The 23,009-nt window shown below is 38.4% G+C and overlaps 2 protein-coding genes and 1 long non-coding RNA gene across 4 annotated transcripts; 2 read left to right on the top strand and 1 right to left on the bottom strand.

Annotated features, from left to right (window-relative positions):
• Window positions 1–417: 417 nt before the first annotated feature.
• Window positions 418–11,635, top strand: LOC128016818 (synaptotagmin-13). Of its 2 annotated transcripts, none has more exons than XM_052601646.1 (6): window positions 418–857; window positions 3,271–3,475; window positions 4,328–4,465; window positions 5,875–6,191; window positions 8,586–8,709; window positions 9,040–11,635. In XM_052601646.1, the coding sequence occupies exons 1-6, from the start codon at window positions 684–686 to the stop codon at window positions 9,342–9,344; spliced, it is 1,263 nt and encodes a 420-aa protein (XP_052457606.1). In that variant the 5' UTR covers window positions 418–683; the 3' UTR covers window positions 9,345–11,635. The 2 variants fall into 2 exon arrangements, with proteins under 2 accessions (XP_052457606.1, XP_052457605.1); XM_052601645.1 differs by having other exon boundaries at window positions 8,583–8,709.
• LOC128016820 (uncharacterized) lies at window positions 8,558–19,534 on the bottom strand. The gene is made up of 3 exons (XR_008184291.1): window positions 19,387–19,534; window positions 9,059–9,280; window positions 8,558–8,693 (listed from the first exon to the last, which is right to left on the bottom strand). It is a non-coding gene; the product is annotated as an uncharacterized LOC128016820 (long non-coding RNA).
• On the top strand, window positions 18,504–22,832 carry LOC128016814 (zinc finger protein 408). The gene is made up of 5 exons (XM_052601640.1): window positions 18,504–18,650; window positions 19,405–19,616; window positions 20,078–20,142; window positions 20,242–20,492; window positions 20,582–22,832. Coding segments are annotated over exons 1-5 (2,343 nt in total). The 5' UTR covers window positions 18,504–18,649; the 3' UTR covers window positions 22,396–22,832.
• Window positions 22,833–23,009: the final 177 nt, after the last annotated feature.

Raw genomic sequence — 23,009 nt, 5'->3', positions numbered from 1 at the left:
ATTATTATTATTAAATTTATAAAACCAAACCCTATAATGCCTTTAATGTTGTTTAACTTTTTAACTCCAACAGCAGTGCATGCATCATGGTGTTAGCAAAGGCAAAGTCATGGATTCTCAGCATGAACTGATAAATTGCAATGTATAATGGATAGAAAATATATACCATGCATAAATAAATTAATGACACCCTTCAAACCTAATTATTTCAAGAATCTTTACTGTGAGTGTATATATAAAGCTCTGCTACAACACACCCAGTGTGTGAAGGTGAGTTCATGCAGCTCTGACGTAAAGGCTGACGTACAGCCACTTTGGTGAAGAAGGGGGTGGGCTGCCGTGACAGACTTCTCCTTATTGAGGAGGAGTTGCCAGCCATCCAAACCCCTCCCCTTTGATTACCTCGCTTCTGTCTATGCCTGTCTCTCATTCCTACTCTCTCTCCCTTTTGCTCTGTCTGCCAGGCTGAGTTGGTTTCAGACAGTGCATCACAAACACACACGCACACACACATACACGTGCCACTCTATGTCTCTAGCAGCTCTCCACTCATCTGCTCTCTCCTCCTCCTTCTCCTCACTCACCATGGAGTCACATCACTAAAGAGTGGATTATCCCCTGTTTTTCCTCTTCTCTCCTCTTCACTTGATTCGGTGTGTTTGGGTGTCTGTTTCAAGGTGGGAATGCTCGTGTCAGCGACAGCGCTGTTGGGGGCTACGCTGGGAACCGTGTCTGGACTGTTGACGCTGTGTGGTCTCTCGCTGCTGTGCAAGAGCTGCAAAAAGGGGAAACTTGAAAGAGGGGACGAGGCAGACCCAGAGAAAGCCAAACCCAGTATCCTGCATACTCTGACACAGGTAAGACCAATACTCCCTCACACACAGCCATGGACCAGCAACCAGATCTGATTTTAAATACAGACACAGAACAGCTTATAAAACAACAAACAGATATGAGAACAAAGACTGGGATCTGCCACGAGTGAAATGTTCTGACCTGAGAGGAAGGAGGGAAGTGGCACTTACATAACACAGGTTAGCACACTGAGGCAGAAACAATGATGCTGTACTAAAAAGGATTTATTTGCATGTTTTTGAAAAGTCTTTGGTAGATGACTGTGTCATTATTGAATAATCTACATGCCTGCTTATAATGTAATATAATGTACTTACAATTTGTGTTCTGCTCTATGATTATATAGTAAATACATTGTAAATCAAATGTAATGGCTGCGAAAGGTAATGCAGTGTAGCTGTCTACATATCACCTTATTTTAAATTGCTGCTGTTACTAGTGCATGGTGTTTTAGGGGCAGAAAAGCCAACACATTCTTATGACAATATTTTGGCAAACTGGTGGCTAATTCGTCGTATGAATTTGTATGGTCTCATTCATATGTTTTTATATAATTTGCTCCCTCTCCAGTGACCATTATGTTTAGGATTGGGCCTTCATGCTTACTTTTTTCCTAAAAACTATATGTTTATCATATGAATTCAAACGAAACCGCCGTTTTGAACTAATTCAAAGAACATTGAGTTCATCCAGTAACAGGCTTAACAAGTTAAGAATGGTGAGGGACAAGTGTGTCCAGAGTACTTTTATAAGAGATAATTAGTTTAGAAATGATTTGTCTGTCTGTGAACTTAAAAACACAGACGAACATGCTCTTGTACACACACTCTCACACTGATGTTGTTCAGCATCTGCTGAGCTTTCCCTGAAACAGTCCTGAAACTGAGTCACGACTCACATAGCCGCGCACACACACACACACACACAATTGTTCTTCTTTCTCTTTTTTTTTAAGTTGTTTTTCTCATGGGAGCCATTGGCTGGTGCTCATAATGTACAACATTTCAGATTTGTTCCTTTTGAGGACATTTGGTCATCATGATGTTGGCAAAAACTGACCCCTCCCCACACACTTCCTATAATACCATAATATGTGTGTGGCTGTATTCTGAAGGAAAAGTAAGTAAAAAAAAGTGACACTAGATCTATAGGGACATTTATCCATTGTTCTAGAGCCCTTTGAAATTTCTTCTTTTTTTCCCTCAATTGCTTCCCCCTTTTAATGCATATAGATTCAAAGCATCATTACAGAATATGAATGCTGAAATCACCACGAGCATCACGCATGCTTACAGTATGTGTATAGTACATGAAACTGGGCTATTTAAAATAATGAGACACACAGAACATACAGGCACATTAAAATAGTAGTCTTTTTGTGGTTTAATATTCACAGACACTTGTCCATATCACAATGTGATTAAGTGCACAACACTGCCATTTGATTTATACATCCAAATTTTACCAAAATCTGTGACATTCTGGGTTACACAGTAAATGACATTTTTATGACTGTAATCTGCGAAATCAACAATCCCTCCAATCATTCTCTCCGTTTATGAAAGAGATGGTGCTGATTGTGTGAGTGTTCATTTCCCTCTTAAATCTTTCAGCCTCTTTTGATATGCCCAATTAAAATGTAATCTGAGGCAGACATGAGCAAAAACTGATTATAGTTCATTTGCTGATGTTGTCTAAAAAGCACCAGAGTGAAGACAGAGCTTTGTGTTACTGGCCTGTCTGTATCTAGAGGATTGTATGTGCATGTGTATCAGTATATATATTTAGAGATAAGGTCAGTCTCATATCTGTTTCATTGCACCAGTATTTATTAATAATGAAGATGAGTTTGGAGGAAGATGAGAGGTGTATAAGAATATCCTCTCTCGCTCCTTTCTCTGTGCGCTCTATTTCAGCATGATAACTGCCCACCTGGGGGAAATGGAGTGTTCTGGTATTGATTTTTTCATTCATGCTTTCCTGTTTTATTCAGACACTACACATCAAAACCTCAATGAGACATTAAATTCAGTCATCAGAAAGCCCCTTAGTGGAATGCCCCTGTCTCAAGTGAAGCCAAGCTTTCTAAAATCAGTGCTGAGTATGTCTGTGTAAGCTTTGAAGGAATGGAAATGATTCATTCATACTGAGACTGTATTCATTTTTTATATTCCTTTTGGTTGATTAGGATTAGTCTTTGGTTAAGATCAAGTATTACTGGAATGGTATTACTTGGCATAATCAATGTGTTCTGAATATTCCATCATCATTTTTAAGAACTTTGTGTGCAGAACACCTAATAGTTTGAGTGGAGTAACCTACTACTTTTGTTTTACCTATCTATTCTCAAACCAATCATATTATTTCATAATATAATATATTTTTCTCTTTCTTATTTATGTACATATAACTTAGTTCAGTGTGCAGAAGTCCACAAAGCCCATCCAGCCTCAAGCATCTTTGAAGTTTCCTGAAATCTACTGCCCCAAACCTTGTGTCACTTCTCAAGAGGTAATAAACTACAAAGAACATGGAGCTGCCAATGACACGTCTGCTGCCGCGCTCGACACCTGTAACCAGGCAACCGATCGCGAGGACGTCTTCTCCCTCCCGCGGCAAGGTAAGGATATGACAGCTAAAATCGAATGGAACTCAGTGGGGGAGGCTCTTTTCGTGTGTGTGTGTGTGTGTGTGTGTGTGCGGCTTCCTTATGCATTCCAGACCACTTGGAGCTTGGAAAATTGGAACCAACTTGGAAATTACAATTTCGCCCATTAAACACCATTAGCATGTTAGACACGAAATGGCATTTGCTGTTGCAGCTGTGGCCCAGAGGCAATTGTCAACCTCTCATATTAAAGCAGTGAAACCTGCTACTATAATTATGCCCGGTGGTTGACATACATTGATCTGACTCATAGCTCACAGCTTCTATCATGTCAAGTAAAGGTTGCACACAATATAATAATTCATGTTCAAGACCTTCCTTTCTGAGCAAGGTTTGACGTTTATCCACCCACTAGTAGATGCAGAGCAAGAAAGATAAGAAGTGCTACCTTTTTGAAGAATTCAACAGCACGTGTTTTACTTCAATGTCATGCTGTGTCAGCTGAGAGTCACACTAAAAGAGCGATGGCATGTGATGGGTTACATAGGGATATTTTGTATGCATTATTGTTGCTTACATTGTCCATTTTTGATATTGCATGTCTTCGAGCAGCACTCATGAATGAATGAATACTGAATGAATCAATGTTATTGACTGAATCGGTTATGTAAGTGATTCCATGACTCACTTTAAAAAGACAGTAACTTGTCGCCATGAAACAGTGAAAAGTCCCAGGAGAACCAGAACTAACTAGTATGTAATGTTTTTCTGGTCCTAGAGAATACATTGGTTTTAAATGAGAAAGTTTGCTCCTAAAATCTAACCAGAGCTGAATCTCCTTTATATTTATTTTCTTCATATTAGCTTCCACAGATGAAACGCCCTGCACATCTGAGCAAACTGGTGCCATGACGAAAAGTAGTTCTATCCTATATCCTAAACTACATTTCTCCATCAGCCTGCACAAAGAAAATGGAGAGCTACACATCAGCATTGTAGAAGGTAACACACATTCATCTACTCTGATGTTTCTAGAAAGGAAGTGGGGCACCTGTGAATTGCAGGTGAATCTCAGACTGTGTTGTGTAGCATCCTTTTGGTGATAATTTACCAACAGGTGTTTCAAAGGATACATACAGTCTGGATTCCTGTGGAAATGTTGTCATGTTATAAGAAGACTCATTAGCAACACTTCACACTGTCTCCAATCACAAATTCAGTTTCATCTTTTCAATCTACAGAAAGGTGTTTACAGACCTAAACACAGAAATGCACAATATAACTTTGAATAAAAATTTGCCATTCACTGTTTTACAAGTCAGAAAGTATTTTCAATCAAGTGTACCATCTGAATGATTGTGAAAAAAAGAAGAAATATGCAGTCGCTTTAAAAAAAAAAAACTTTTTAAAGTTGGTTTTTATGTTAAACTCCAAAATAAAGATTTGTTACCAATAAAACTATTAAGAGCATAATAAAGTTTCTAAAACTTAAACTAAAATTAAAACATAAAATACAAAACTATACGCTATACCATTATATACCATACATAATACTAAAATAACACAAATTTAAGTTATTATGTACTGATCATTTGGTTGCTGCAGCCAAATCATTGATTCTGTAAATTCTGTAAAAATAACAACTGAATCAGATTCAAAATATAGAACATTTTTGATTATCCTTTGGATACTGGATAGAATCATATCCTTAAGCTAAAAAAAATGTAGTCTCTGTCAACTCCCAAAATTTGCAGACTGGCTCTGACTTTAGACAGCTCTATTGCAAAACAGGGGGAAATATCTGGGCAAAGACCTTACAAACACATCAACTCAGACGACAGACACAAACAGTTCTGCACTCAGCTCCACTGAAGCTGTAGGAGCATTTTTCAGTATGTGCACAGGTCATCTGAAGGTCACATAGCATGAGCAAATATATCTTTAAATCTTATATCTTTAGCCAGGTGTGTTGTGTTTATGGGATAGAGGTGTCACTGTACAATGGTTCTGCTCTGCTTTCAAGGCTGGAACAGAGGGTGGTTTTGATATTCAAAACTCTCTGTGATTAAACCAATGTTTGAGAGAAATAAAAGCCTCTTTCAGGCAGCTAAAAGCCTCTTAATCACAGAATTTCCATTTCAATAGTAGCAGCCGTGATTGATACGCATCATTATCGGTAATGAGAGTAAATCTGCTTTAAACTCAAAACCTCTATTCTGCACATCCCGACAGGAAAAGGGGAGAGGATCAGTCATGCCGGCTGAGATTTAGCAAGGAATGAAAAGTGAGGAGTCAAAAAAAAAAAAACATTTGGTGCCTCTGCAGCTTGGAGCAGCTTCATGTGGCCCAATTTGTCATCCTGCTCCTTGTTATAATATGACTCATATTCTCTTTTTTTTTTTTTTTTGCAGCGGAGAATATATCAGTGGAGGCTGGATGTGAGGGATATATATCAGGGTGTGTGAGCGTCTCTGAAGAGCAGAGGCACGCTCAGACAGCCGTCCACAAGCTAGCCGCACATGTGCAGTGGAGAGAGGAGCTGGTGTTTGCTCTCCCCGTGGAGGGCACAGAAGACACAGACAGTCTAGATGGAGAAGTGGCCCTCTCACTTCACTGCTGTGATCGATTCTCCCATAATTCCACTCTGGGCACGATGCGCTTTAAGCTGGCTGATATAAGCATGATGCTGGATGCTGATTGCTGGGTTGACTTACAGCCACCTAAACAGGTGAGGAACATTGCTTAAAATTCATTTGCACATTTTGCACTATTACATTTAGTTGAGTGATGCAGTTAATACAAACTTTGTCAGCTGGTCCTTACTTCATCACTGTGATGATCATCATTATTTCTTCTGGCGTTTACCGTGTGCTAAATCTGACTGTTTGAATGGAAAAATATTAAATCATTATATACAATTTGTATTCTCAATATAAACACTTCATGTGTGATTAAACAGCTATTTTTACATCCCAGGATGGGGTTTGAGGTATGGCTGCATACATGCAGATATTGTTACACATGAAATCTCTCAAACTCAGTTAAATATGAATTTGAAATAATAAATGTAACTCTTAATAGTGCACAACATTTTCAGCCTACATAATACAAATATGCAAACATTTTATGATTTCTTAGTATTTAAAGATTTATAAACTGTTAGAAAATAGAGAGACGACACAAACCACCACAAATGAACAATGACCCAAATATCAGAACAGAGTGTTCCAGTCTAAGTCATGTAATAAATAGGAATTTAACTTAGTGGATAAAACACACACACTGTATGAGCAATGCCTTGCTATGAATGTTAGAATATGAATAGACCTGTTCCTAAATAAAAGTAGAAACATTATTTGTTATTTTTCTTTATTCCCTCAAGATGTAATAATTGTGATCTTTTGATTGGATCGATGTTTTTCATTGTATGAGAGATATTTATCCCTGACAATTAAGACTTTTTCCGTTTACTTTTATTTTTGTATATCTGTTTGCACCGAACTGTTGTTGTTCTTTTTTGGACCACACTTTTTGATCTAGTTTGTTGTATAAGAAAACTGAACAAAGTAAAAATAAATAAATGAATGAATAAATAAAGACATATTAAAACACAGGCCTGAATAAAATGAAATAAAACTGAAACATAGACCTGAATAAAAAGTGAAAACATATTGAAACATTCTAAACATTAAAAACATATGAAGTACAGCAGTAGGTGATATTCTTCTGACACACTTTTCACAATAAGAGGTTGTCGTGGTCACAAAATTGGTTCCAGATTAGTTTTTTAGCATAGGATGCTGTGTTTATTTGTTCCTCAGTCTCCACAAGTGCAAAGTGCCTCAGACATTTCTTTTGGACATCCCAGAATAGATCTGAGACTTCATCTGAAGATACTGAACTCCCTCCTCACCTTGTTTGTTTTAAATCAATCTCTTGGGTCCCAAGCTATATACACACACACACACACATATCTGCGCATGCAGTCCACCCCCACTATTGTGTGATCTGTTGATGATGTCATAGACCTCCAGAGATAGAGATCTTTATCTGCGTCATCGCACCTCCCAGAGGAGATCCGGTTCTTACAGACACACACACAAAGACATGCCTGGAATTACTAACTACCATTGGACAAGAGAAGAGAGAGACAGAGAGAGAGAGAGAGAGAGACAGAGAGAGTCAGAGAGAGAGAGACAGAGAGAGAGAGAGAGAGAGAGAGAGAGAGATTTTGTGTCTGTGTGTATTTTGAATGTACTATATGTTTTGGTCCAGGCCTGTGATAAAAAGGATGTTGACCTGGGTTATATAAGCATCATTAAAAATGTATTATTTGTTCATATAAAACAAAATTTTGACACACTCTTTATCCTTTTGTGCTCTGATTTTTCACATGATTCGTGTATGAATATTCAGGATAGGACTTTGGCTTGTGAATGGCAGACCTTGGACTGTATTATTTCCTGCTTTCTAATTCCATTCTTGCAGCTAGGTTTCTTTGATGAATGTGGGAATGAGACGGAAAGTTATGTACTGTGTATATGGGCAGATATATCTGCATGCATTGAATGTGATTTCAGTTCAAATCCAGACTTGATTAGTTATAATAATATTACGCTAATTTGACTCAATTACAAGAATGTTCATCAAAATAATGATTGCATTACCCTAAAGCTTTCCGTATCATCTGATAAATCCAATTTATTCCGAGATAATTCAAAAGCACCAGATTATATTTCAAAAAATTTGTGAAAAGAAAATGTCATGTTTTGCTGATTATGTGGGGCGGACTAAAGACAGGGAAGGTTTGGAAAAGGTCATGATGCTAATGAAATCCCATCATTCAGAGTGTTTAATGTGAGGACTGTGCTGACAAACTGACAATTTCAAATCAGCAGATTACCAGAACATTTGCATGAAATGATTCCTTATGCAGTCAAAAGCCAAGTTCATTAACCCTGCAAAGAGACCTTTATGAATATGCAAATACTAAAATCCATATTTATGGGAAGACAGAGTTAAGTATAATATCCTGACACAAAATGTTTTTTTTTCAAGTCAATGCTTTTAATAATAATAATAAAAAAATTGACACAAGAAGTAACCCAGTCTTTTTCAGCAGGAAGTGGCATCATCATCTGGAGAGCTTCTATTGTCACTCAGTTATCTGCCAGCAGCCAATAGACTTGGGGTGGTGGTAATGAAGGCAAGAGGACTACAGTCAGACAAACTGAAAGATAACATAGGTATTTACCCCAACATATGACCATAACGACACTTAAATTAATATGAACATTACAAATCATCCCAAATCAACTATTAGTTACATAACCGTCTGGATTATCTCTGTTCTAAAATGGAAGTGAACTAAAGATTCATCAGCTCAATGCAATGCATTTAACAATAAAATTAAATACACTACCATTTAAAACAGGGAATAATAGTTTGTTTTTGATTTTTTGAAAGATGTCTCTTATGCTCACCCAAGGTTCTAAATAAAGTCAGTACATTCATTATTAATGTCAATGTTTTAGGTGTAATAAAGAGAACACTGTACCCTGTATGTTTTCTGATAGATCTATCGGTAAAGCTGACCTTGAAACACCAAAATGCCAAGCTGAAGAAGAAGCAGACGCGGCGAGTGAAGCACAAGATGAATCCGGTCTGGAACGAGATGATGATGTTGGAGCTGCCCAGTGAGTTACTGGCTAAATCCAGCGTTGAATTGGAGGTACTGAACCTGGCCAGTCCCGGGACCCTTCTCCCGTTGGGCCGCTGCGTGCTGGGTCTCCGCACCTCTGGGACCGGCCTGCAGCACTGGAAACAGATGTTAGATAATCCACGCAAGCAAATTGCTATGTGGCACCCTCTATACACCTAGAATACAGGTTCATATTCTGCAAAACTTCACCTGCACACAATGATTGGTTAAATGTGTGGTTGGATTTTTATGACACTACTCTATTGCTGTGTAAAAACATAGTACTCCAATATAATAAATATTTAACTAGATATAATGCGTGAACCCAGTTGTTATAATTTTGTAATATGAAACCATTTTCTCTGCAGTACTAATATTGTTACACAGTAGTTTAGAGTATTTTAATGTAAGCAGTGCTGCATTTAGCTTTGCTGTTGTTAATGAGTCTTTTAAATTACTCACTGCTATTTTAAACTGGTCCGACTTGGTGCCATCCTCATCTCCTAACACTAATAAAATATGACTGAACAGCCCACTCAGTCAATATCATAGTAACCAATGGGAGAGAGAAGCAACGGCTCAGGTCTGATGTGTAAAGCCTGGCTGGATCAGATCAGGAGAAAGGTTATACTACTGTATCTAACCAGGTTTGGCAGAACAGATGTCCCTCATAACTCATCCTGAATAAACAATCACAACAAATATTAGGTTAAAGCATTCTTTGTCAGATGAAGCCCTTATATGATCCACAGGCAGGGTTTTTCTGAGCGCATCAGAATACAGAAGTCAGTCTATTGTGGTCGGGAACACTTAGAAAAACATTCAAATATAATTCATTTTTAAGTTTAATAGCAAGCAGTGTGGTTTCCCTGCTATGAAAGCTTATGGATCCTCTTAGTCACACTGTCACAACTGGAAAGATGGAGCCCTGCACTGACTGTAGATTGTGGCTGGTACCTTTACAGCAGTAACACACTAAATTAATATACAGGGTCTCAATAGTGCAGCTTTAGTCTCCTCAAGATGCATGAATGCATAAAAAAAGTTTAAATGGACCACTGTCTTTTAATTTAAAAAATGTAAATATATATAAACAGCAGGATATGTATACTATATACCATATGTGTATTAGGATAAAGTATCTCAACAGGTTCTGCCAGGCTCCAGGAAAGTTACTTTATACTCTTGAGTGTAATAGAAGATGGTGTTCTCTGCCATTATTGTACTTTAGGACATTTTAGATGACAAAATTAAACTCATAACTGGAATGAAAATTACTCAGTTTGGAGACCTATGAAAGTCTGTTAAAAAAAATAGATAAAATTAAAAAAGGTAATTGATCATTTTATTTCACTTAGAAGATTAGACGGACAATTTGTTCCCCAGAACTGCGAGAAACAAAATCTAAATTGTGAAGAAAACAAAATGTATAAACAGAATTGTGAGAAATAAACACACAATCCTGAGAAGCAATTTTGAACAAGTTTGCTTTTTACTATTCTGAGTTTTTATTAGATCTCTCTCATATAAACATGCAATTCTGGGAACTTGCAATTGTAAGGTAACATCAGTTCTGATCTTTTTTTCTTGCAATTCAGTTATAAAATTGTATAACAGATTGTAGGAAATCATTTATTTATTAAAATAATTTATTTTGTGGGGAAAACATGCTTCACACATCAAGTTACAGATCTATATATAGCTCAATGTTGTAAAATGCTGAAATTTTGTCCCATTAAAAATGCTTCCTTCTTTCCAAATCCAAGTCAAATTGTTGCCAAACAAAACCAACCCTGATTCTTTCCAAAAACGGGTTTGTGTTTCACCATGAGTGCACATTCTAGAGGTGACATGCCAAATACCACTAAAATCAAATATTGTGCATTTGTCTTGGAAGAAATGTATATGCTATAATCAACAAAGCAGTGATTCAACCAAATGACAAATTAAATCAATCAGCTGTAAGTGAACATTCAGCTAAGTCACACAAAATATTTGATGAAGTATTTGTTGTTTATTTTAGTGTTAATCTGTTTTGTGTGAACTGATTACAATAAAATCTCCAGTTAGGTCATAAATTATTCATCATGTTTATGTCAGATATGTTTAGCTATTTTGATCAATTTAAGCTTTAAATCTATCTGTAGAGTTTCCTTGTAGCAGTAAAAAGCAATGAAATCCCCCATCTTATGTGTAAAAACATTAGATAACAATTTTTAATCTCTATTTGTCCTTCAGTTATGATTGAATATTAACAGTGTAATGATTATTGAATTACATCATTGCTGTGCTTGATACGTTCCCAGAGAGGGATGACCAATGTAATGTTAATCACTGCAGTCTGGTCCATCTACATGACTTACTGCATAACACTCTCGATTTCGTACTGACAGAACTGTATTTTTAATCTACAGATATGCTTGAATCAAATAGCCACGTGTTGGTGTGAAATAAATATTCCTTTCTCAGAATGTGTTATTTCGCACGTGTTTGCTTAATGTCAGAGATTTGAATGATCTATTTACAGAATTGGTTATACTTGATAGATGACACGCAGAGGAGCAATATCAGGAAGTGACAGATATCCAGACCAACAGCAGCACTTCCCACAATCAGCGGCAAATGAACACACGCTGAGAAATACTGTATATCAGAGAAAGACTGCAAGAGAGCAAGAATGGGAAACTAAATGGATCACAGAATATTAAAGTAATCTTTCTTTTGCCTTTTATTTCTCCTTCTCATTTTACATATAATTAGTGTCTTGTTGCATAACAGGTGACAGTAATGTGTTCTGTGTGGTTAGTGGTGGGCACGACCGAGCACGGTACCTGGTTTTATTATAGCCTGTGTAATCAGAATGGACGAGTCCACTGTCTGTCTGCTCGGCTGCATTGAAAATGACACAGGATACCAGCGGCAACTGCAATGCATCACCCATGAGCTTCTTACATAACTCCACTGATAAAAAACAAACTCCCACCTGCTTGATATTGCCCTGCCAGAGCTAAAAATGATTTTGCTGGCTCGCTCTTCCCAGAGGAGCTGTGTGTGAATGAATGAATGAGAGAACACACTACAAGTCACACGGCAAATGTCTTTTGTCTGTTACTGTCCTTATTTCAGAAGGACTGAGGGAAAAATTATGGCTGATCACTGACAAGAGCCTTATTGATCAGGGTTGTGCTCTTCAAAACTCGCAAGTAAATTCACATAAATATGTTTCTGATCATGTGAAACAGTGGAGAGAATGACACGTGGAAAGGATTTTCACCACTCTTTCCTAGTTATACACGACACATATCTAAAGTTCATTCAGATATTTTAATGGAGAATAAAACTGTGCAAATGTTCATTTAAATGTACTGAGCTAGAGTTTGTTCAGTCAAACATGGGCTCTTAAAATCAACCAAAAACACACCCACGAATACACCTGGGAACAAAAATCTGTTCAACAGGGAACGTCAATCTGGCTGTGAATGAACTAAAAGGAAAGGGAAAGAGGGGGTCTTCTACATGATCAAAGATACAATTCAACAGAAGTCAGTCAAACTAATTGCTCTTTATGGCAGCGATATGTGGGGAGCCTTAAAATCCCAAGATTTCTCTAAATGGGAAAAAGAAGAAATCGAAACTATACATATACAAATTTATAAAAGCATCTTAAAAGTAAACAGAGCAACCCCAAAGAACTCGTGCAGAGCTGAATTAGGACAATACCCATTATTAATTAGTATTCAAAAAGCACCTCAAATGCAGTGAGCCAAGCTCGTCCCAGACTCAAGCCCTGCAGTGGCAGGAGCAGAAGCTGTAGAGGACAGCTGGTGCTCAAACTACACCCAAACCAGCACGGCACAATCCGGCCCCACCGAATCACACAGTTACAAAAACACAATCACATTGCCTAAAAAATGTGAAAGATGCCACTAGAATACAAAAGAAGATTGTGCTCTATCTATAAACCAGCAGAATACATGAGCTGTGTAAAAGAGCACAAATTGAGATAGACACTAACAAAGTACAGACTGAGTGATCACTGTCTGGGTGTAGAGCGAGGACGGCACAGACAGAGATGGCAGCCACGAGAACATCACAACATTAGAGCTGCAGATTTCACTACATTCCAAGAAATACAACCACATTTTATGGCATTACCAAAGGCAGAAAAATTAAGTAATATTTTAGGAGAAAATTTCAACACGATTGCAATGGCAGAAAAATACCTATCAACATGCCACAAATGAAGAGAGTCAGCCCTTGGACAAAACTAAAGCAATTTTATTTTTTTGCATCTACACATGGTGTAGTACATGGTAGTACGTTTTTTTTTTTTAGTTAAGACAATATCTTAACTATTTTCATATGTCTTGTTTATAAAAAGGTTTTTATTAATTTAATTATTTATGTACTGATTTATAAATCTATTCTTGCTTTGTTTATGTATTATATGCTAATGCTTTGGCAAAACTGTGCAAGTCATGCCAATAAACTCACATGAATTGAGTTGAGAGAGAGAGAGAGAGAGAGAGAGCTCATTAAAGCTCTCATTATGGTTTACTGTTTGAAAACCGCAAAATTACAGCTCATTCCTTCCTTTGCCCAGCATGGACAGCATTAAAAGCACTGTCCTCATTCACATTGACCACAACACTGCTTTGAACAAGACCATTTTCTTATTGAAGAAACAACACATGAAATATAGATGGAAGGAAAAGCTGCTCTAGAAAATGATTCTGATGCTGAGCTGAATGAAATTTGGCTCTCAGACAAATCAGGGAGAAAAAAAGACACTGCATGAAGCAACCTGTACTGCTTTGTATAAGCTCTTCTGTCTCTTCCTCTCTTTTTTGTGGCATGTTTAATATTGCTGAATTTTTGTGGTATCAGCTGCCTCAAACAGAAACAGAGGGAGATGAGCAGAACATCTAGAACACACACAAACACTCTCAAGTCACTACCATGTACAGTGAGACCTAAAAGTCATTTATGGATTCAAAAATCTAAGTCTGAAATGAAAATAAGTGTCCTAGTCTTGTCTATATCAAGAAAAAAAAAATGCTCAGATCAAAACAGTTAAACAAATGTAAGTGGATTTTAATGAGATGACAACAAGGTATGGACTTTTTCACTGGGTGAAGTGTTATGGATTATGGACTGGTATTTTGGCCAGAAGTTAAGCTTTAATATTGGATATGTTTTTACAAACTTGCAGCTTTTTGCTTCACAAGATGTTAATTGATGAAGTGGTACTTGTGGATTACTGTGATGTTTTCATCTCATTCTGGCGACACTCATTCACTGCAGAGGATCCACTGGTGAGCAAGTGATGTATTGATACATGTCTTCAAATCTGCTTCTTTGAAGAAACATCTACATCTTGAATGGCCTGAGGGTAAGAAAATGTTGATTTTGAGCTGAGCTATTCCTTTAATATTGTGTCCATCACACAAGCATGCATGGACACAGTCTTGATTCACAAAACGATTGCAGCTCCATTCAGATGATAATGAACTCTGATTAACAAAATCAGGTCCTTTGCACACCTTTTTTGTCCTTCTCAAATGTTCAGAAAGATGTGATGTTATATGAGAATGTGTTCTCTGCTCATTCAAGCCACCATAAAACCTGTGAATGAAGGTTGCTACATGTTTTACATATCACAGCTTGAAGCGAGCGGGTCATGTGTGTGTGTGTGTGTGTGTGTGTGTGTGTGTGTGTGTGTGTGTGTGTGTGTGTGTGTGTGTGTGTGTGTGTGTGTGTGTGTGTGTGTGTGTGTTGCATCCAGTCTGCCCTCTGAGCCTCTCCTGGGTTAGTTAGACTGATCATGTTGCCACGGTGACGTGAAAAGGCTGAGTGATCGAGATCTTTTCTGCATTCATCAAGTGGGCTGGCTGGTCATTAACAGGAAGGACTGCTGAACAACATCAAGGTTTAGAAACATCAGTTCAGACCATCTCCTCATCCTCAACAATCGATTCAAAACTAACAGACTAAATGTGCAGGTCCTCAACAGTAACAATTCAATAATCAATTCTACCAGAGTAGAGAGGTCAATAACTGGTACAAGGAGACAGAGATAAGAGGATATGGGGAAAGTAACAGAGCTAATGAAGAGGGAAAAAACTGAAACTGATCGATCTTCAAGAAAACAAACGGATAGAATTTCAATGCAGAGGCAAGTAAGCGATTAAAGAATTAGCTGCTTGACACATTCACTGTGACTGGATGTGTCTTCTGACACTATAAGCTGCTCTACTGTGATGTATATTAGGGTCAAATGCATATAAAAGTAAAACAACAACAACAACAAATTAATTATATGTATATATGTGTATGTGTTAATGCTGTCAAATCGGTTAATCATGATTAATCGCATCCAAAATAAAAGTTTGTGTTTACATAATATATGTGGTTGTACTGTGTATATTTATATATATGAATACACACACACACACACACACACACACACACACACACACATATATATCACATTTATATCTTAAATATATACATGTATATATAAATATACATATATATACACACACATTCACTGGCCACTTTTATTAGGTACACCTGTTCAATTGCTTGGTAACACAGATTGCTAATCAGCCAATCACGGCAGCAACTCAATGCATTTAGGCATCTAGATGTGGTGACGACGACTTTCTTTTTTTTGTTGAAATTTTTTATTTAAGCAGATGCACATCTTACTTGGCTTTTCTTTCTTTCTTTTTTTTACAAACACAGAAGAACAACGGCAAATGCGGCAGTGTCCTACACACACAAAAAATAAGAATAAGGTCATAGTAAAATATCAATTTGTATCCAAAATAACAGTTACATTTTTTCGGTTAGATATTCCCATAGCATACAATTATAGTGCAATATTCTTTATCTGCATTTTACTGCTTTGAAAAAAAAAAAGCAAGATAAATGCAAAAAGAATATCCCCCCTTCACTCACATTTTATTGTGTCCAGCCCAAATATTGAATAACTGGGTCCCAAAGATCCTTAAACTGATCAATTTTCAAGTGAAGTTGGGGTGTGATTTTGTGATATCTCCTTCAACCCCTTCTGCCATTGTTCAAGTGTAGGGGGTTGGACCTTGAGCCAGGACCAAGTAATCATTTTTCTTGCCACTAAGAGTAATATCTGAATCAATTTGACGATGACTTTCTGATGTTCAAACTGAGCATCAGAATGGGGAAGAAAGAGGATTTAAATGACTTTGAACATGGATTCGTTGTTGGCGCCAGACGGGATGGTCTGAGTATTTAAAAAACTACTGATCTACTGGGATTTTCACACACAACCATCTCTAGGGTTTACAGAGAATGGCCCGAAAAAGAGAAAATATCCAGTGAGCGGCAAGACGAAAATGACTCGTTGATGTCAGAGGTCAGCTGGAGATTGTGGAGTGGGGGATATTTTCTTGGCACACTCTGGGCCCCTAAGTACCAATTGAGCATCGTTTAAATGCCACAGCCTGAGCATTGTTGCTGACTATCTCCATCCCTTTATGACCACCATGTACCCATCCTCTGATGGCTACTTCAAGCAGGGTAATGCACCATGTCACAAAGCTCAGATCATCTCCGACTGGTTTCTTGAACATGACAATGAGTTCACTTTACTCAGATGGCCTCCACAGTCACCAGATCTCAACCCAATGGAGCAATTTTTGGGATGTGGTGGAACAGGAGATTTGCATCATTGATGTGCAGCCGACAAATCATGTCAACATGGACCAAAATCTCTGAGGAATGTTTAAAACACCTTGTTGAATCTATGCCACAAAGAATTAAGGCAGTCCTTGAACTGCACATATATCAAGAGATCTAATACAGGTTTTTCTTCCTGACAAAAACTTTTATTTATACAAATCATCCATTTCCATTGTAAGTGCCATATAAGTGGCACTGCTAGCTGCTGTGATTAAAGCCAGCCATTACAGCAGTCATGATCACCTATGCATACTGGACATCCAGCTAGCCTTTACGAATCACTGTTATGCTACCAGCATAGCATAACAAAAGGAAATTTTGCCCTTGGCACACACTTGTTCAGGCATATTAGACTACTGTAACATATCTTTCTGCAAAATATATTTCTTGCATCTTCTGCTCCGGTCTCGCTATTACAAAATTACATAACAATCAGGGACAGCTCACAAAATCTCAAAGTGTATTACTATCAGTTCAATTTCTTGAAATCTTTAAAATGCATTTAGCATATGTTTGAAACTCTTGATACAAAAATAGCAAATAGCTAAATAATCTGAAATTGATGTAGCAGTGGTCTAAACTAACACTGTTACCTCAGCTAGACTGAAATACTGGTGAGTAGATGAAGGACAACACCTGTGCTTTTGATTAAAATGAAAAAGACTTCATATATGTATGCATTTATTTATTATTTTAAAGGCTCTCTAATGGCATTGCAAAAAGATATAGTATAGATTCTGATAGGCTTTAGTGGCATGGAAAAGTGATTGTGCTGGTGTATTGTGTATTTCTAAGGAAATTAATGTTATGTCAGAGCTTGTAGAATTTAAAACATGTTGAATGATGAAGCAGTAGATCGAAGTAATCTGCTAGGTTTTGCATTTGTACTGACACTGTGGGCAAAGTGTGAATAGCCAGCATGAAAACGTTAAAATACAAACACTACGTCAGAATGTCATGCTCTTTTATACTTTAAAGTATACTTATTAACCTCTAGACCTGGTTTCACAAACGGGGCTTAGCTTAAACCAGCACTAGGCCTCAGTAAAATTATATTTAAGCGACTTATTAGAAAAATGCCTTAGGTGAGCATCTTGACACAGAACAATGACATATTTAAAGATATGTCAGAGCAAAATATTTTAGGTTGAGACAGCTCAAACATGCGTTTTAGTCTGTGAAACCGGGGGCTGGTCTTTTTGTCAAAATGTCCAGAAGGACTTTGTCTAGTGCTCTAACTGTGTTCCTCTGTATGTAAAGCAGAGCTGTGTCTCTAGCGCCACCTAGTGCTGGAAAGTTTGTCTGCATTTAGATTGTTTCTAAGTCTCTTTAAATTTTAAAAGATTAAGACATTAAACGTTATTTAAAATTAAAGATTAAACCGTAGCTCATCAAAACCTCCTTAATGATCTGAAGTAAGTGTTGGTTCTCCTAGTTCAGCGGTTCAAATACATAAACGACAAGCCGAGGAACATCTATATACCTGTAACGTATATACGACACTTTTGTCAGCATCTGCTAAAAGGCTTTATAATATCATGAAATTTCTTTTAACTCAAATTCCAAACCAAGTGACTTTGATCTTTCTCTGGTGAGGATGAGAGCAGCGGTAGCTGTTTCTAGAGGGAACCGTTTCTTTGGGACAGTCAGCTACCTGACTTCCGCTCGGTGCTCCGTTGGCTGGAGAACGATAGTTTTCCCGGAGTTTTGGATGAATAAACACCTTCGAGTGGCCAATCCGCAGAGGAAATATAACCCTGAGTTGGTTGAACATGTTTATGCTCATGCTTATGTTTTCAGATTCTAATACTTTCTAGACGAACGCTGTTTTTTGGCACAATCTGTTTCTGTGAAGAAGGTTTATTATAGATATACAACAAAAACAATATTTGCTGGAGAGTTATAGGACATTGCGCGTTACTGTATAACATTTTATTTCACTTATGAAAGATGGAATGCGTTGGACAGTAATATTGAACTTCGTACATACATATATTGTCATCAGCTAGCGCTGCTCTCCCATTATACTCTCTAGTTTACAAACTGCAAATGGCTTTAAAAACTTACAAACAGTATTATCACATAAAAGGGTACCAAAGTCTTGAATTTACCACACTGTTATAAAAACTGCATTTACAATTTAGCAACTGCATTAATTCGTATAGTACAAAAATGACTAGCAGTTACTTCCATTGTGGTTATAACTGTAAAACCATAATAAATTAATATAAACTTTCCTTCAAACAGTTAAAATATGAGAAATCTTAAGACGAGGGAAATCTTTTTGATAAATCTGAAAAATAAATAAATAGTGTAATAAAATACCTTATAAAAATATAAGAAGGAAAAATGGTTTAATGAAAAATTAACAGCCGAATATAGATTTATTTAGAATCAGTAATGTTTTTTTTTTTTTGTAAGTGATGTCTCATTTTGATCACTTCATTCTCTGAGCGACAGACAGTTTTCAAAATGAAAGAGTAGCAGGTTGTCTTACTGTCATGTTTTTATCTAGTGGCTACAGAGACTGGAAGGGATGAAGACTCCGGGAACATGAGAGACTCCATCCACAGCGTGCTGAAATCAGTACCACGAGGGCTGACCCTGGGTCCTTCTCTGGCCCAAGATGGACAGCTGGGTCTGTGGTGTGTTGGGCGCGTGCTGGAGAGAGGCATTCTGCTAGGTCTGGAGGAACCTGACAGAATAATCAGGAAGGAAAAGGCTGAGGTATGCATAGCAGTGTGTTTCAGATTTCATTCTGCACCATACAGCTGAGACAAAGGTTTGTTCGTTTAGTCCAGGGGTCACCAAACTCGGTCCTGGAGAGCTGGTGTCCTGCAGAGTTTAGCTCCAGCCCTAATCAAACACACCTGATCTAATCAAGCTCTTACTAGGTATACTTGAAACTCACAGGTAGGTGTGTTGAGGCAAGTTAGAGCTGAACTCTGCAGGACACCTGTCCTCCAGGACCGAGTTTGGTGACCCCTGGTTTAGTACCACTACAGCATATGTGCATCTAGATAATAGCAGCCTTTACAATTTCTTCTCACCTGTATGTCATAGCTACGTTCAATTGGCTCAACAAGAGCAGTTTTAGCATTACATAAGTTGTTGCTGTTTTTAACTGTTTAAGTGAGTAGTTAAAGTAGGAAGCAAAAACATAAGAAGTAAATCTTGTTATTATCCAGGGTTTGCAACATGCATGCCATAATGAGTTCAGATGTGAAATCTCAGATAAAATCTACTGGATGAGGTAAGTTTACCCAGAACTCATTTAGTATTATATTTAATACAGTGACTAAGTTGCATATCAAGACAACACAGAATCAGACTTGTTTAACTGCCTCCACAGGTTTGCATGCAGCACTCAAAATGAGGTAGAGAGCAATGTCAGTGTGCTCGAGGTGGATGGAAAATTAGGCCTCCGGGTCTGTCGGGACGTTCAGCCAGGGACAGAACTGCTCCTCTGGAAAGATCAACAAAAAGCCCCTCTTGAAAAAGAAGTACTGCAAGTAAAAGCCTGTGAAATTAGTAGTACACCAAACAGAGAACAAGATGATGTTTTAGAGGCCATTGCTTTAGATCACCTCTCAGGCTGTGCAGGTGAGTTTATACATAATATCTACGCTGTGTATAAGGTCCATGATATAATGTTTTTCTTAGTAAATGTGGAAACTTTTGTATTCTGACAGATCCTGTTCAAAGTGTCACACAAGAGGTTACAAAGCCTCCAATCAAGGAGAAAAATCTTGTGCAGGAGTCTAAAGCCTGTGATTCCAGTGTCTTGGAGCAGGATGGGGTGGACGAGGCACACGGGGACAGTGAAGCTGAGCAGAGCGAGGAGCGTCCTGCTACAGAAGAGAGACCAAGCATTAGTATGAGTGCATCACAAGCCCAGACATCATCAGAACATTTGAATCTAGAAAGAAACCTGAGAGCCAGCTCTCGCCTTGCCGCTAAACCTCGAAAAGTGCACTCGTCAACCATGCATATCTACAAACGACAAGAATCAAAAAACAGGTCAGGCCTAAGCAGCAAGAAGAAGCTCTCGGATAACAAAGACAACACAACGCAGACGTTGTGTACTAATGAGGATTCCAAAGCAGAGCAAACTGAGCGGGATTTTCCTCACTTTATTATCAGAGAGAGGAAGTACAAATGTGAGGAGTGTGACAAGAGCTTCTTCCAGCTGTGCCATCTGAAGAAACACAAATTCACACATCAGAATCAAAAGCCGTACGCGTGCACAGAGTGTGGTAAAATGTACAGTTCGCAGGAGAGCTTCCAAGCCCACTTACTGATGCATCGCGGTCAGAGGCCCTTTCAGTGCCAGCACTGTGACAAAAGCTACGGCTTGAAACGGGACCTCAAGGAGCACCAGGTTCTTCACTCCGGCGAGAAACCGTTCGTCTGTGACATCTGTGGAAAAGCTTTTGCTCGCCGGCCTTCGCTGCGTGTCCACAGGGAAGTCCACCGGACGAAAGAGCCCGACTACCAGGCTCCCAAAGTCAGGTGTCCAGAGTGCAATAAAGAACTGGCCAATTCTGGTTCTTTGAGGAACCACATGCGTCTACACACCGGAGAGCGGCCGTACGTCTGCCAGCACTGCAACAAGAGCTTTCGTCAACGTGGCAATCTCCTGGGACACATGCGCATCCACACGGGAGAGAAACCCTACCAGTGCGACCACTGCGAGATGCGCTTTTCCCAAGTGCCTGAACTGCGCCGGCATCTGATTTCACACACGGGTGAGGTGTATTTGTGTCCTGTGTGTGGTAAGGCTCTACGGGACCCTCACACACTGCGGGCCCACGAACGCCTGCATACGGGAGACAGACCCTATAAATGCGAACAATGTGGGAAAGGGTACACGATGGCAACCAAGCTACGGCGCCACATGAAGTCTCACCTAGAGGAGAAGCCACATGTTTGCCAGGTGTGCGGAGCCAAATACACAATGATGCAGAGTCTACAGCGGCATCTGCAGTCGCACCAACATCACTCAGACTCTGGTCATGCGTTACCGACTCGAGGTCGACCCAAAAGGTCAGGCCAGAAAGCAGAAGGTGAGCAGGAGGGGACAGACTGCAGTGGTTTGGAGGAGGGACAGGCTGTGGCGTATGTTCAAGCCTCAGAGGATTTCACTATGGTGTCTCACCCAGAAGGTGTCATTTTGGACTCTGGAGTCTACCACCGTGGCACAATTGTTTTGGAAAAAGGAGCAGAAAAGGGGCTTGAACGCATTGAGATCAGTGAGGATATCATTGAGATTATTGTCTCCGATGACAATACCAAGTGTATAGTAGTGCAAGAACAGCCTTCTAAGTCTATAGAGCTTCAGGAACATGTAGCTAATGCTAAATGCCTAGTTGTGCAGGAAGACGATGCCAGCAGTGACTGTATTGTAGTTCCAGAACATGTTGCTAATAATTGCTTGGTCATTTTACAAGGCCAGGACGGTCTAGGTTCAGTGGCAGAGACTGTAGAAATAGAGACAGGGCTGTGACACTGAACTTTCTTCATATTATGTCTCGAAAAACCTTTGTGAAAATGTATAAGCTCTGTTGAATTTAAGTCTTGCTGTTCTTTGATTTTTTTTTTTTTTTAGGAGCGTTTGTGGCACGTATCAGTAAATATTGACTCCTGTGCGCAGTGGACCTTGTTTCATCACTGTTTATACAGACATTGTACAAGTACATCGGCAAAACACAGTTGGGTTGGCAAATTAGTTCATGATATATCTGTTGTATTGGAGTTAAAAATGAGCACGTCATTTATACCTTAACAGGAAAATTGAAATGCTATGTTTGTACTTTTTACATGAAGTACATACTGATAAATGAGTGGATAAGCAGAGCACTAACATGAGGAACGCTGATTCTGGTGGCATGTAACAAAAATGCATTTACATTTAAATAAAATATATTTAAACAACAACAAAAATCACTGTGTGAAATATTTAAACAGACTTGTAAATTTTTTTTTGTTTGAATGTTAGAACTTGTATAATATGTCCTTACGCATGAATTCACATAGCTTTGGAGATATGAAGCGTATCATCATGTTTTCAATATCTGTGATTCATGTTCCCCGGAAAGCAAAGAATGTTCCACTTTGATA

The sequence above is a fragment of the Carassius gibelio genome, chromosome A7 (genome assembly GCF_023724105.1).
Source record: "Carassius gibelio isolate Cgi1373 ecotype wild population from Czech Republic chromosome A7, carGib1.2-hapl.c, whole genome shotgun sequence".
NCBI classification, from domain to species: Eukaryota; Metazoa; Chordata; class Actinopteri; order Cypriniformes; family Cyprinidae; genus Carassius; species Carassius gibelio.
Note: the sequence above shows the minus strand (reverse complement) of the source record. Positions and strands in the feature narration are given on the sequence as shown.

Coding starts and splice junctions, on each gene's coding strand:
- LOC128016818 (XM_052601645.1), top strand. CDS start 684: ATGCTCGTGTCAGCGACAGCGCTGTTGGGGGCTACGCTGGGAACCGTG. Junction 858..3,270: donor TCCTGCATACTCTGACACAG/GTAAGACCAATA, acceptor CATATAACTTAG/TTCAGTGTGCAGAAGTCCAC. Junction 8,710..9,039: donor CAAACTGAAAGATAACATAG/GTATTTACCCCA, acceptor GTTTTCTGATAG/ATCTATCGGTAAAGCTGACC.
- LOC128016814 (XM_052601640.1), top strand. Junction 19,617..20,077: donor TCAGGAAGGAAAAGGCTGAG/GTATGCATAGCA, acceptor GTTATTATCCAG/GGTTTGCAACATGCATGCCA. Junction 20,143..20,241: donor GATAAAATCTACTGGATGAG/GTAAGTTTACCC, acceptor CTGCCTCCACAG/GTTTGCATGCAGCACTCAAA.